This window comes from Barbus barbus, assembly GCF_936440315.1.
Source record: "Barbus barbus genome assembly, chromosome: 31".
NCBI lineage: Eukaryota > Metazoa > Chordata > Actinopteri > Cypriniformes > Cyprinidae > Barbus > Barbus barbus.
Genome location: NC_136759.1, coordinates 9,724,016 through 9,737,978, shown reverse-complemented (window position 1 = coordinate 9,737,978; position 13,963 = coordinate 9,724,016). Strand labels below are relative to the sequence as shown.

Sequence of the window (13,963 nt, the reverse complement as noted above, 5' to 3'; positions counted from 1 at the left end):
TAATCTAATCTTCTTGAGTATTATATGAATACAGTTTTGTAATGAGGTGGTCATGCAACAAAATGCCACCATTTTGAGGTTCTCTCTGTCAGACGTGGGGAGTGGCATTGTAATTGCCTTTGGCACCCGCTAGGTGGATGTAGTGAGTTCCTCAAATATGCGTGCATGAGTCTGCAAAAAAAAAAAAAAAAAAACACCTACGTTGAGATTTGTCTCGCGGCTTAAAGGGACAGTTCAACTCCAAAATAAAAACTAATTTATTCATCTTCATGCTTTTTCAAGTCAAAGTTGGTTGACTTTGTTTTAGTTAGTTAGGAGAATGACCAACACTGAGTTACCTTGGGTTTTATTGTATATAAAACCAAAGTGAATGGTGACTGTTGCCAGTTCCACAGAAGAAAGTCATAGGTTTGAAGTAAAATAAATAACAGAAAAATATCTATTTAGTTTTATTTTCAAAATAAAATAAAAGAAAGATTATTTGAAGAACCTGCAAGTGGCCTAGCAGAAAAAAAAACATTTTGTCCATCATGAAAACAAACCCTTGAAATTTTAAACTTGATTTATTTTTTAATTTTTTTAAAAAGCTACTCAAAGTAGACAAAGAAATTACATTTACCAATACAACTTTAAGACACTGTTTTGTCTGAATAGTGAGCTGTTATAAGCCATGAAAAGTGTTCTGCGAAGATAGCAGTCTAAAAGTTGTTTTGTTATAGCCTGTACAATACATGCTTGAGTTACAATTACAGCACAGACTAAAGATAGCATATTAACATTCATAAATTTTTTTCTTGATGTATTGAAGAGCTGTTGTTGGAACATAATAACTTACTGTCAGTAGGCAATAATCCAAGTACTGTAAATAGTAATTTAAAAAATAAACCACTTAATTTGTATCAATATGTGCGTACATTTTCCTACAGATGGCTGTAAATGTTTCACAAAGGAGAATCCCATGTTTTATCTTGATATTAGCTTTGTGGCCCTCTGATTGGCTTCATTGATGCGGGATTCATTAACCATGGCCTGCAAAAAAACAATAAAAGAACGCTTAATATTAAAAGGTTCAGCTTCTCTTTGTAGAACAGATGTTTCCCCTTCCAAACACTGACCTTGCTCTGAATGCGTTCAATCTGGACGTTCTGAGTGTCGATTTCATTGCCCATGTCAAGTACCATGCTTCTGAGGTTGTCAAGGATACTGCCGACCTGTGCCAAGTTTTCCTCCATTTCATCCTCCTTTGCATCATTTGTCACTCTATCAAAGAGAAACGATTGTTTATACACTGTTCAAAAGTTCGGGGGTGCTAAGATTTTTTAAATGTTTTGAAAGAACTTTCTTTTGCTCATTAAGGCTGCAACTATTTGAACAAAAATACAGTCATGTTGTGAAATATCACAAATTAAAACAACTAATATTATTTACGTAATTCATTCCTGTGATAGCAAAGCTGAATTATTAGCAGCCATTAGCAGAATTTAGGGTCATATAGAACCTTAGAACCTTCATTCTATGTTCAAAAACAAATGGAAACTGATATATTCTGTGATGAATGTAAGGTTCAAAAGAACAGCATTTATTTGGTCTGTATTTTGCAACAAATGTATGTACAGTCACATATGATCAATAAATGCATACTTGCTCAAAAAAAGTATTAAAGGGATTTTTATTTATTTATTTATTTTAAATCCGAGTGACTGGTCTGAAATGGTAGAGTCTATTTATGGACGAGAAGCCAAAAGTTCTGGCACCTTCTAATGTATCCACCGCTCATGGTCATCTTCTCTCTCTCATCCATGACTCTAGAAGAGGGCTGGCTAGACACCACCCCATCTTGGTTATTACCCCAAACCTTCTTATATGCCCCACTTGCTTCAAAGTCCTTTAGTCTGAGACAAGCCATATGAGAAAGACAAAGTTGATTAGTCATACCAGTTGTTAATACTAAAACTGTGAAATTTAGGCTGTAACTGCCTAAATAGTTTGAGGAGGATTCAATGCTGACTCTGAAGACACAGGTAGTTGGTGTTGCATCTGTTTCAAATGAACCACACACAAATCACAGTACATATTATTTGGTTGGAGTTTGTCTGACAATAGTTATGTAATTTAAGTCACGAGTTGCATTATTTTGATGTTAAAGACAAGTGAGTGTGCATATTTTTGACATTTAAAATTGTAGAAGGTATTGTTCCTTTCAAAACATATTTTATATTTTTTATAACATTTATTCAAGCAACCAGTCAGTTTTGGAATAATTAAGAGTTTTAAAGGGGTCATATGATGGGATTTCAAGTTTTTCTTTCTCTTTGGAGTGTTACAAGCTGTTTGTACATAGATAAGATCCCTGAAGTTGCAAAGACTAAAGTCTCAAAAGCAAAGAGATATTCTTTATAAAAGTTAAGACTTATCCATGCCCTCCTAAAACAGCTTATTTAAACACGCCCCCACATGTCTATGTCACGGTGTGGGAAGATTTGCAAAACACCGCCCAAATGTATACGCAATGAAAGGCGGAGGAACTATTATTCTTGCTGTATATTGTTGCTGCTGCTGGCGCCATGTCCTGGAGACGATGTTTCGTTGTGAAAGCGAAAGTACTTTGTTTGGGCTTCCAAAAGAGGACACAACTAGAAATCAGTGGTTAAGTTGCATTTACAACACTGTTCCAGAACATTTCAACCCAAATATTAGAGTGTGTGCAGCGCATTTTACGGAGGACTATTTCCTGAACCTGGGAGTAGCCTACCAGCTATGCACAAAGGCTGTTTCTATAAAGTGGGGCAATTCCAACTTTGCAAGGACAGTCCAGCGCTTCTGACTCACAGCCTGTAAGTACGTTTTCTTATTTAAAGAATTTGCCACTGACGATTCAAACCCGAGTTTTGGGCAGTGTAGAGTAATGCTTGTTGTTTGTCGTTTCTCCGATCACAAATGCAGACATGGTAATGTTTAAAAAGACAGTATAAGCCATTATAATCAGTAATTATGTCCCCACTGGATCCAACAAATGCCTCATTTATAATGGGTTTTATTGTTTTAGTCTCATCGCGCCGGGACACGGCATCACAATATGGTAAGGGGCGTAACATTTCCGTTACACACTTGAGGTATTCGGCCAATCACAACACACTGGATAGCTGGCGAGTACGCCTCGCTTCTCAGGACAATGAGCTTTGTAAAAATCGACGTTTTCCAGAAAGGCGGAGCATAGAGGAACAACAATAATGTACAGTATGTGGAAAATAATGCGTTTTTGAACTTTAAACCGCATAAACACATTGCATTACACCAAATACACAAAATGTTCTTTTTTAGCAACGCCATATGACCCCTTTAAAAATGTTTTTGAATGAAGTCTTTTATGTTCACTACTACATTTATTTGATGAAGTAAAAACAGTAATACTGCGAAATGTTATTACAATTTAAAACAACTGTTTTATATTTTGATATATTCTGAAATGTCATTTATTTCTGTGATGGCCAAGCTGAATTTTCAGCAGCCATTACTCCAGCCTTCAGTGTCACATTAAATTTGAATTATTCCAAGCTATTAGTGTATATATATATATATATATATGAACAATATAAAAAAGACAATACATCCATCCAGTTTCTTGTGATTTCTTGAGTTCACACAAGCAATTACTGGCACAAAATGAGTTTTCATGCAAGCAACTAGAAGCCAAGCCCCTCCAAACATCACATACTTATCACAGGAGCACAGACCGCAGCATTTGCCAAGATCTGTAAGGTTTTTCTCAGCTTCCCTCATGTCCTGGTTGATCTGGTCCAGCCCTTCCTCAATCCGCTCAAGCTGCTCTGGATGACGGAAGGTGGGATCACAGAGTATGGAGTTTCAGAGGTTAAAGTATGGAGACGAGATAAAAAACAAACAAAAAAAACACACACAACAACAGTTTTCTCAGCAAGAAGCGCCATACACCCATAAGCGACTAAACATCAGCTCTTGCTCCAAATGACAAGCGAAATGGACAGCAATAAAAATTATGTTGTTAATATCTACAAACACTGCATTTGTTGTGTGAGCACAAGTTGCATAACATTTATCTTCATTTCAAATGTTTACATGGAGTCCTGCATAAACCTCTGCTCACAAAACAGCCAAAAAAGACTAACATGTAGCAACATCACAGCAGGACAGGTTATCAGTGGGACAGAGGCATGGGCAGAGAGGTGACATCATTGACCGCCAAGCAGCCATGGCTCAGGTGTCTGGGAGGAGACCTACTTTGTACATGGCCAGATGCACAGACCGCAACACCTGGCCATGTCAGTGAGATTTTTCTCAGCCTCCTTCATGTCCTTGTCAATCTGATCCAGGCCCTCTTCTATGCGGTCCAGTTGTTCTGCCCATGCAAGGGAGTTGGGGAAGGGCATGGGAGGCGGGGGAAGGGGAAATGAAAGGGGAAATATACAAGCACGCATACAAAAACACACAAAGGGTACATATTTCCATATGTACGGAATCATATATGGCTGTATTTATATGTCGTACTAAAGGGACGAGTAAATAAAAGATGAAGAACACGCAGTCTGTACTCCTACATTTTGTGCATATTCTGTATCATTAGCATAAAGATAATAGCTACCTGTCATACAGATGCAACAGGATAAATGAACAACTAATGATGCATTTTAAAGTAATTAGTTGATTGTTTAGCTGCTGTACGTTTTATCTCTACTTATACAGTGTACGAAGATAATTCATTACCTCCCTGCTCGTCCAGCATAACAAGTGTTCTGATCCCTGCATCTTTACTCTGTTGAAGAATTAAAAATAATACAGTACGAAATGAATGAGAAAAAAAAACAAAAAAAACATGAAATGAAAGCTTGTGTCCAGAAGCCAATTTAAGAGAAGGGCTGCTCAACAATAAATAAAACACATGATCTCGTTTATTTTACATTCCCCCGGTTTCACAGACAAGGCTTAAGCTAGTTCCAGACTAAAATGCATGTTTGCGCTGTCTCAACTGAAAATATCTTGCTCTGACATATTTTAAAATTGTTCTGTGTCAGGATGCACACCTGTAATTTTTTCTTCTAAGGCATTTTTGTAAAAGTCATATTTTAAATTTAACTAAGGCCTAGTCCTGGTTTAAGCTAAGCCCCATTTGTGAAACCGGGCCACTATGTTTTAAGTATTACAGACTTTTTTGGATTGTTTGAACAGTGGGGTATAAAACTTTGAGACCTTTAGTGAATTTAGCATTTTCCTAAAAACAAATCAAAACAAATTATAGTATCAGCACAACAATTTGAAATATTGCAGAATCAATATTTTTTCTAATTTCTAATTCTCTTTGATTAAGATTCTGTAATCGTTACTGTTTTTAATTCGTTTTTATTTCAAGATTTTGTTTTTGTTTTAGTTACAGTTTTAGCAATTTTTGTCATTTTTATGTTTTGCATTTTGTAAATATGTCTATATAGTTTATTTAATTGATATTTCGGTTTTAGTTTTAGTTATTTTGTACATAAAGTAAAACTAAATACAAACAAGAAATGCTTCCTTGGTAACTAGCGTTTATATTTTTTATATATATTTCATTTTATTTTAAGTAACAAAAATTGTTATTTGTTTTATGGTTCTAGTTTTAGTTAACTCGATTTTTTTTTTTTTGGTTTATTTCCATGTTTAAATTAGATCCCAGATTTTCATTGTGGTCTCAGGCTCAACCTGTCCCATGAGATACACACTGATTGACATCACTAACAACTGTTCAACAACACAGGATGAGGTAATTGTAATTATTAAACATATAATACATGCTGTTATGAATAATGATCACTCACCTCCTCCAACAGAAGCTTCATGTTTCTAGTGATCTCAAGGGACTGTCGGAGGTAAAAATTCAAAACGCAACAGTGACTAAAAAGAACATTTAAAACTCAGTATAAAACATAGCTATTGATTGAAGTCAAAATTACCACAAAGGACCTCAGTATTTTAATATCACTGTAATATTGTTTCTAGGCCATTTGTTTTGTATACTGTATTGGATTTTTTTTTAATTAGCAGAAAACAACAATATAGCCCCACAGGTAGAATTACAAAACAATTTCAAACCATTCTTTCATGTGCAAATATTTTTTTTATATGGTTGCTGTGTAATAAGCGCTCTGCGTCAAGGTCCAGATCACCCTGCTGGGGTTCATTTTACAATAAAGACCAGTGGACTGTACATTATCCACTACATAACACCCAGTGGAAAATCTGGCAATGAATAATGGCTTAATTTACGATTTACCTGACTTCGTCACAGTGAGAATCATAATAATAGTGCAGGTGCATATATAATGTGTTTAGCGTCATCATCCTAGTTGCTATGTACCATGGGAATAACTGAGAATGGAAAATGTTTGATGTCATCACTGTAGGCCTGTTGATGAGCGGTCTCATCAAAACAGGATAGAAAAACACACCATCAGCTGAAGACCCACGCAAATCAATGCAAATCAATGTTGAACTTTGCTACTTTGATGATTGTAAGCGGCATTACCTCATCTGTCACCTGATTGGCCCTCTTCTGCAGCTCCTCCACTTCAGATCTCATGGTGGAGTCAGCAGCCATCCTAGCTGAGAACTGCATCAGGGGGGAGGACAAGTCGAGGGACGCGGTTATTCTTAGAGCAAAGGCTTTATAAACTCAGCATGCCTCAGATTGACAGCAATAATTGGTCTGGTACAACAGAGAAGAAACGGCAGGCTGATGTGTTGCATAAAATCAGACCCCCTCGTGCAAGACCAAAACCATAATTTATTAATTGCTAGGTGCATCTCAGAATCAGCATGCATTCCTATAGGCTGGAAAATGATATATCCCCACAAACCTTAAAATGTCCTTGAGCTTACAGTGTTTAGAGGGTGTGTTTATGTTGTCACAATGTCTTGCACCTTTATTTCGTGACTAAAGAAAAACAGCAGCAGGCATTTGAAACAAAGCAATGAGGCTGGTTAATTATTCTGTATCCTGTGAGGCAGGTATATTAGAGGAACAGTTCACGGAAAAGTTTGAATTTGCGGAAACGTTTCAGGTCATCCAAGATGTAAATGAGTTTGTTTTTTCATCAGAACAGATTTGGAGAAGTTCAGCATTACATCACTTGCTCACCGGTGCATCCTCTGCAGTGAATGCTTGCTGTCAGAATGAAAGCTCATAAAACCATCACAATTTACAAGAAATCCACACATCACTGGCCCATCAGTTAACATCTTGTAATGTAAAAAGCTGCATTTCCTTAGAAACAACTCTGTCAAGACCTTTTAAATTTCAAACCCTTGCTTTCGACTAAAATACGAGTTCTCTATCCATAATATTGCTTTCTCCATTGAAAAAAAAAATTATATATAAAAAAAAAAAAATTCACAGAAAATGGTCCAAACCAGTTCTAAACTTTTTAAACGCTCTTATTTGTTGGTGGATTTTGATGTGAAAGGGAAATAGGGGATGGACTTTTTCACTTGAAGAAGCATTATTAACGGATTATGGACTGCTATTTTGGCCAGAAGAAATGGTTTAAAGTTCAATTTAACTTTAACGATGAACTAGTTTCTTACAAATGTTTAGATTTATACTTCACAAGATGTTAATTGAAAGACTGGAGACTTATGGATTACTTGTGGATTATTGTGATGTTTTTATCAGCCATTTGGACTCCCATTCTGACGGCACCCATTCACTGTAGAGGATGCATAGGTGAAGAAGCAAACTCATCTAGGCTACATCTTGGATGGCCTGAGGGTAAGTACATTTTCAGCAATTTTACAATTTTTTAAAAGTTTTATAATGTTTATGTTTTTAAGGTCATCATATTCCACTCTGAACAACTAAGACACACCACAATACCAGACCCATACCTTTTTGTTTTTTTAAAGGAAACCTCTGTAGGTAGTTTTAAGTAGTACATTCTAAATGTATTTGTAGTCTTTTGATTTTAAATTGATATCAGCAGTACATAAAATCACCCTAAATGCCACTCCACACAAACCTTAATTTTAATTAGTTTTAATTACATTAAATTTACCTATTGTCTAGTTCACCATAGCAACAAGCATGTTTGTTTTGTACAGCTTATAAGAAACCTATAAATCTATAATAACAAGAATTGGTGGGCTCTCTCCTCTACCGGATCACTAATTAAAGTTCAGCTTGTGGTTCAGGGCGAGGAGTTCTGTCAATATCACCATTAAACACAAATGCAGCTTCATAGGTTCATTACTATTTTTTAGACTGCAAATTATTAAGAAATGCTGTAATGCGGTTTCTGAATCAGTTCGTTTCAATCAGGTAAAAAACAAATGGCATCAAACCCAGGAACCTATTTTTAGGGTAAACTACTGAAATGGTTAATGCACACAACAAATTGTCAGTGAAGACTGTTTGATTAGATTCAAGTTAAAAGCATTAGCCTAAATTAAGTGGAATTAATTGCACCAAGTTGTGATGGGCTTTATTAACATTTAATTTTTCTTTTCATGTTTTTCGTTATTGCTTATTCTACAAACCATTTTATGTTATTTGATTTGATTTGCATTATACAGGTGGCAGAACAAACCTTGACTAATCATCAACATTTAATAACTGAAAATATCAAATGAGATTTATTCATCTTATTGCATTCCCTGGGGCACAGCGCCTTGCTGTATAATTTACTGGACTGGTTTGCCTGTGGGTTTTAAACCACAGGTGGACATGGACTTAATGAGAAGATTTCATTTGTTCATTGATGAGAGACCGCTGTCCAACGGCCAGATTAAATCAAAGCAGAGATTTTTTCCTTTTCAAAATTTGCTTGTAAATCCAACAACAATGAGCTGTAATAACACTGAATAATAATAATAATCTCTTAATTATTATAATAATAATAATTTGATTTACATTATGTATTTATATAATACATTTCATTTTAAATTATACAGCTGTATGTCACGTTTTTTTTTTTTTTTTTGTAAATTCTCTAATGAGTATGTTATTATTTGCCTTCGCATCTATATTACATGAATAAAAATCTCTCAAAACATTTCTGCAATCATATCAGAATAAACTACAGGAGTGATGAAAAATAACCTGAAAACAATAGCATCCCAGACATTAACAGACGCCATATTCTCTAATATAGCCTACTTTTCGGTAAGTTGGGTTACAAAAATGACCTAAAGTTTATTTTTCAACGAGAATTTCATAAAAATTATAAACAACTTACTGTATGACAGCAGGTACACGCTTATTTCCCTGAGGATGGCGCAAAGACAAAGCCGTTTCGCGCTCAACACCTGTGTTTGCTCATCGATCTGATTTCACATCATCTCCGCGCGAGCAGGCAGATGCCTTCATCACAGGTAACTCGAAGGCCACGCCCCTTTGTGAAGCCGATTGGTTATTGTTATATTCATTATCTTGCGCTGGGGATTTTAATTGGCTGTTGTGAGTGCCAGTCATTTTCTGCATCAGCTGCTGATGCGGGTAACTTGTGTTGCTCAGAGCAACCGGTGTTTGCACATGTAATGAGTGGAGACCTGCTTTGTTTGTCCAAAATAAATAACGTTTATTTGAGCATCAGCACAATAACTCTGCAAAACTGACAGCTGACTCATTCTCAGTGATTAAATAATATGGCTCTGGAATGTACTTAATAGCTATTATGTATTCTAAAACTATTCTACTTTGAACATGGTTTTTAAACTTTGGTTGAATGCTCTTAGTAAATTATAAAACCATGGAATAAATGAAAAGGCCACAATGGCATGGAATAAAATATGGAAATATGGCATAAACTGAACCTCTACAGATGCAAGTGTTGCAACAAAGCTGCCACCTAGTGTAAAGGCACAGTATGATCATGCTGTCATTGCTAACAATGAAAGAAATAATTATGTGTTATTAAAAGAAACACATTTGACAATGATAGGCCACAAAGAGGAACTGACAAAAGAATATAATCAAGATGGCGAAGGATATTCTTTATATTCAGGAGTACATTGTCAGCTGCAACCACTGTGAACAAAAAAAAAACAAGAGTTATATAGGAGCTAATTTAGGAGATATTGTTTCTTTGTGGTCTTAAATTATAGTTTGCATACAGTACCTCTTGAATGTCGACTTTAATGGTGCCATTGTTATCTTTATCAAGTGTCTTGAAGGCACCTGTAAAAAAAAAAAAAAAAAAAACATTAGCAAGGCAATTCATGCTGAAACTAAAAATATAGTGCATGTGTGATAAAAGAATTAAGATGGCAAAACAATCTGTCAACATACGACACATCGCATCCAGGCGCACAAGACACCCGATGTAATTGTCAAAGTCCATGTTGCCCTTTTCATCACTATATCGCCTGACAATCAACTGAAAAAGCTGGTCATTGAGAGGGAACCCTAAAGGAGGAATGGGAAATTACAAATTAGACCCAACAAATTATATTTTATTTCAGTCTGACTTGCTGACTGAGAATAATGGCTGGTATATATACTAATATTTTTCCACAATATAAAAAAAAAAAAAAAAACAATTTAGGCATGCCTTTCAAAATAGCAACGCAAACTGCAACCGTTTCAGTACTGACAACACTACTCACCTGCTGCTTTAAAAGCTCCAGGTAACTCATCGGACCCAATCACACCAGAGCGATCGGCATCAAAATTCTTGTAAATGCCCTGGATTAAACAAAAACAGGTTGCAAACTCATTAAAATGTTGATATTCATGATAGTTAGTTGAGACAAAATAGTCCCCCAGTATAAAAAGTATAAAATTAATAATGTTCATACCTGCCACCTCTTGATGTTATTCCAAAGATACTTGAATTCTTCAAATCCCAGTTTTCCAGTACTGTCACTCTGAGAGCAGATAGTTAAGGCAAAACTGACATACAGTACTCATAAAATGTAATATTCAGCCTCTTTCTGTTAACATGATTATATTGAAGGATACATCCATTACTGCCACCATGCTTCTGCAGGACTCAATGGTGAAACCATCTGTCTTCAGATCACCATCTAGAGGTGAAATCCAGGGATCATCTTACTAGAATCTTTTACATAATGACTCATTTGTGTCATAAATATACTGTATGTTGAAGAAACTCACGTTTGGAAATAATCTTGTTAAGGATGCCCATCAGTTCATTAGGGCTCACCTCCATGTCCTATGAAAAGAGAAAATGAATGGAAGAAGTCAGAATGGCTCGTCTTTCAGGATTAAATCAATCTAATTTTTAAAATAATTTATAGAGACTAGCCATGTCTAAAACACTGAGACAGAACATGGACATGCATATAAAATATGTTTTTTATAATAGTAGTTCTCAAACTAGGGGAAAAGGGGATGGGATGATTTAAAAAAAATATACATTTATTAATTTATCAGATGTTTACAAATGATGACTACAAGCTATTTATCATAAGGAAGCAATAACATGAGAAGTGCAAGCAATACAAAGTTTCATTCTACCTACCAGAATCACTGAATGTTTTTTTTAATAATTGTAATTATACAATTTCCCCATATCTAAACGTGGAATATTATAGAATCACAAACTTATTTGTTTAATTTAATATATCAATTAATAAAATTTGAAAACAAACTTGTTGTGTTGTCGGTGTAATGGTAGAGTTTGGGCCTTTGTGTCAAAGAGATTGAGAACCACTGTTTTATATAAGTGCAAACCATTGTGTGACTGGAAAAAGTAAGGAGTGCTCTCTTTAACTTTAAAGAGCACTCCTGCATCTAATGAATCCAATATTCCAGTAAAGCAGGCTTCCTCGCCCCTCTATGGCTCAACACAAACCAAACCCATCGGGACAGTCTACTTCACAATGGCAGGAATGTGAAAAAGAGGAAGCTCTAGTCATACTTCTTGCCCCTGGACTGGTTTTGCATGATATAACCACAACCGTTTTGTCTGTTTGAAGATCAGTAACTCTGAATAACATACACAAGCCTGTATCACGGCAAGAGACATTTCTGAAAACAGAGGGAAAGCCTTGCTGGGTGGAGCGAAGCGATGGAAGTTTCTGGGTTGAGACCAGAACATGTGAAAAAAAGTGTTGGAGTATCTGATTTGTAAAACTGCAGTCAGACTCAAATTTACATTTATTCATTTAGCTGACGCTTTTATCCAAAGCGACTTACAATTGCTATATATGTCAGAGGTCGCACGCCTCTGGAGCCACTAGGGGGTTAAGTGTCTTGCTCAGGGACACATTGGTGTCTCACAGTGGATTCGAACCCGGGTCTCTCACACCAAAGGCATGCGTCTTATCCACTGCGCCATCACCACCCAAATACCTTGAAGGACCTTTGTATGCAGGTGATGGGATCATTAGAGAGGTACGGGAGAGTACATTATGACCCAGATCATAGTAAAGGATATTTAATCTCCCAAAAACAAGAAAATTATGAACATAGAAACTTCCTAAATGTGAATTAGGTTCCTGACTGAACTCTGAATGTTTAAGCGCCATCAGACACTGCAATAAAATGGAAATTAAAAACAACATTGGAAAGAACAGATAAAAGGTCTGCGGCTATGGCAGGTTTACTCACATCCCCTGCAAGTTGTTGAAACACCCTGCGAAACTGTCTCTCTTCATCGGTTTCATTCTGGTTTGCGTATGCGAGTGGTCTTCTGGGAGGAGGCTAGAAGAGCAGACAAGTTAAGTACTGTGAAAAGTGCATTAAACTTTTTCAAGGTAAGAAATCAATGGACCACTATATTTGACTTCCTGGATACAGCAAAGTGGTTAATGTCATTGCACAACCATTCAACTCAATGAAAAATAATAAATAAACAAATATAGGAATATGCAAACTTACAGGATCAGAAGGAATAAACTGGTCGACGTTGCTGTTATGCATAGAAAATGAAAAAAATATAATTTATACACATCATCACTCACTGATGAATTGTTGAAAAATTATTTGCTTTTCTTTGGACAAGCATTAGTGAGAGTGCAGGCTTACCTGACAACATCTATGAACCCTTTAATAAGTTTGTTGGCCAAAAACATCTTGAGCACTCTAAACAAAATGATTAGACATACGATTATGCAATATTTTTTATGTTTGCAGTTTAATTTACTGCACTAGATACACACAGACAACAGCTGAGAGTCAGCTCACTACAAAACTCCTTTATCATTACCTTTTACTTAAAAAAGTAAATAAAAAAAATATATTTATGGTATTTACCTGTGGTTGCCATGGTTTTGCACTGAATAAACAACCCATTTCCTGCATTATGACTGTCAGCACGCTACAGGCCTAAGCTATTTGAGTTTATATGAAAACGTGATGTTTATGCTGCTGTCTTGGTTTAACTACCGTAAAATCACATTTAAAGTTAGTTTAGCAGGCCGCTGTGGTTTAATCCTGACGCACATCAGGAATGGGCAATGTTTTCAAAATAAACTTCGTTTAAATGAGAACTTACCAGAACAAAGACCCTGAATAGGTCCAGTGGAAAGATAGAGAGGAAGAAAAGACCAGCTGCTCAGGTAAACAAATAAAAGTAGAAGCAGTTTCCTAAAGGCGATCTGTTCTTTATGGACAGAGCAGCTCTACACACACCCAGTTCTCTGATTTGTCAAACTCTGGGTCCTAAAACCAGCCCGGCAAGTTTCACGAACAACACTGCAGAGGTTTTGCGTCAAGACGTCAATTTGTAGTCTAGGCTGTGACAATAGTGTCATGCCTATTTTATGTAGGTGTGTATTAGGCGCTCCCTAGTGCGCAAATCTTACATTACATCCTCGATATTAAGTATTTGTAACTTGTGACAAATCATTTTAAAGGAAAGAAAAAAAAACTACAATGCTTTGTCTAGATAATTTTAGAATAGTACTTTTTGATTTTTGAGTAAAATAAATTTGAACTGTTGTAACAATCAATAGTCTGACTGACTGTCATTTTTTATTAACACTGAAAAAACACTTA

At 35.9% G+C, this 13,963-nt stretch overlaps 2 protein-coding genes across 3 annotated transcripts; both read right to left on the bottom strand.

Annotated features, from left to right (window-relative positions):
- Positions 1 to 963: 963 nt before the first annotated feature.
- Positions 964 to 6,604, bottom strand: LOC306850922 (synaptosomal-associated protein 25-like; the record flags this gene model as incomplete). Its single annotated transcript, XM_079386885.1, has 7 exons — positions 964 to 1,029; positions 1,116 to 1,260; positions 1,755 to 1,892; positions 4,258 to 4,375; positions 4,741 to 4,789; positions 5,826 to 5,867; positions 6,533 to 6,604. 7 exons carry the CDS (start codon positions 6,602 to 6,604, stop codon positions 964 to 966), a joined length of 630 nt encoding a protein of 209 aa, XP_079243011.1.
- Positions 6,605 to 8,981: 2,377 nt separating this feature from the next.
- LOC306850921 (calpain small subunit 1-like) lies at positions 8,982 to 13,698 on the bottom strand. 2 transcript variants are annotated; one of them, XM_079386884.1, is made up of 11 exons: positions 13,461 to 13,698; positions 12,992 to 13,048; positions 12,845 to 12,875; positions 12,575 to 12,667; positions 11,117 to 11,174; positions 10,961 to 11,025; positions 10,798 to 10,866; positions 10,606 to 10,684; positions 10,289 to 10,405; positions 10,119 to 10,177; positions 8,982 to 10,027 (listed from the first exon to the last, which is right to left on the bottom strand). In XM_079386884.1, exons 2-11 carry the CDS (start codon positions 13,036 to 13,038, stop codon positions 10,001 to 10,003), a joined length of 645 nt encoding a protein of 214 aa, XP_079243010.1. In that variant the 5' UTR covers positions 13,039 to 13,048; positions 13,461 to 13,698; the 3' UTR covers positions 8,982 to 10,000. The 2 variants fall into 2 exon arrangements, with proteins under 2 accessions (XP_079243010.1, XP_079243009.1); XM_079386883.1 differs by having other exon boundaries at positions 9,557 to 10,027; positions 10,119 to 10,405; positions 13,461 to 13,629.
- Between the last annotated feature and the right edge of the window lie 265 nt (positions 13,699 to 13,963).

Coding starts and splice junctions, on each gene's coding strand:
- LOC306850921 (XM_079386883.1), bottom strand. CDS start 13,038: ATGTTTTTGGCCAACAAACTTATTAAAGGGTTCATAGATGTTGTCAG. Junction 11,026..11,116: donor TAACAAGATTATTTCCAAAC/GTGAGTTTCTTC, acceptor TTTCACCTCTAG/ATGGTGATCTGAAGACAGAT. Junction 10,406..10,605: donor TGGAGCTTTTAAAGCAGCAG/GTGAGTAGTGTT, acceptor TTCCTCCTTTAG/GGTTCCCTCTCAATGACCAG.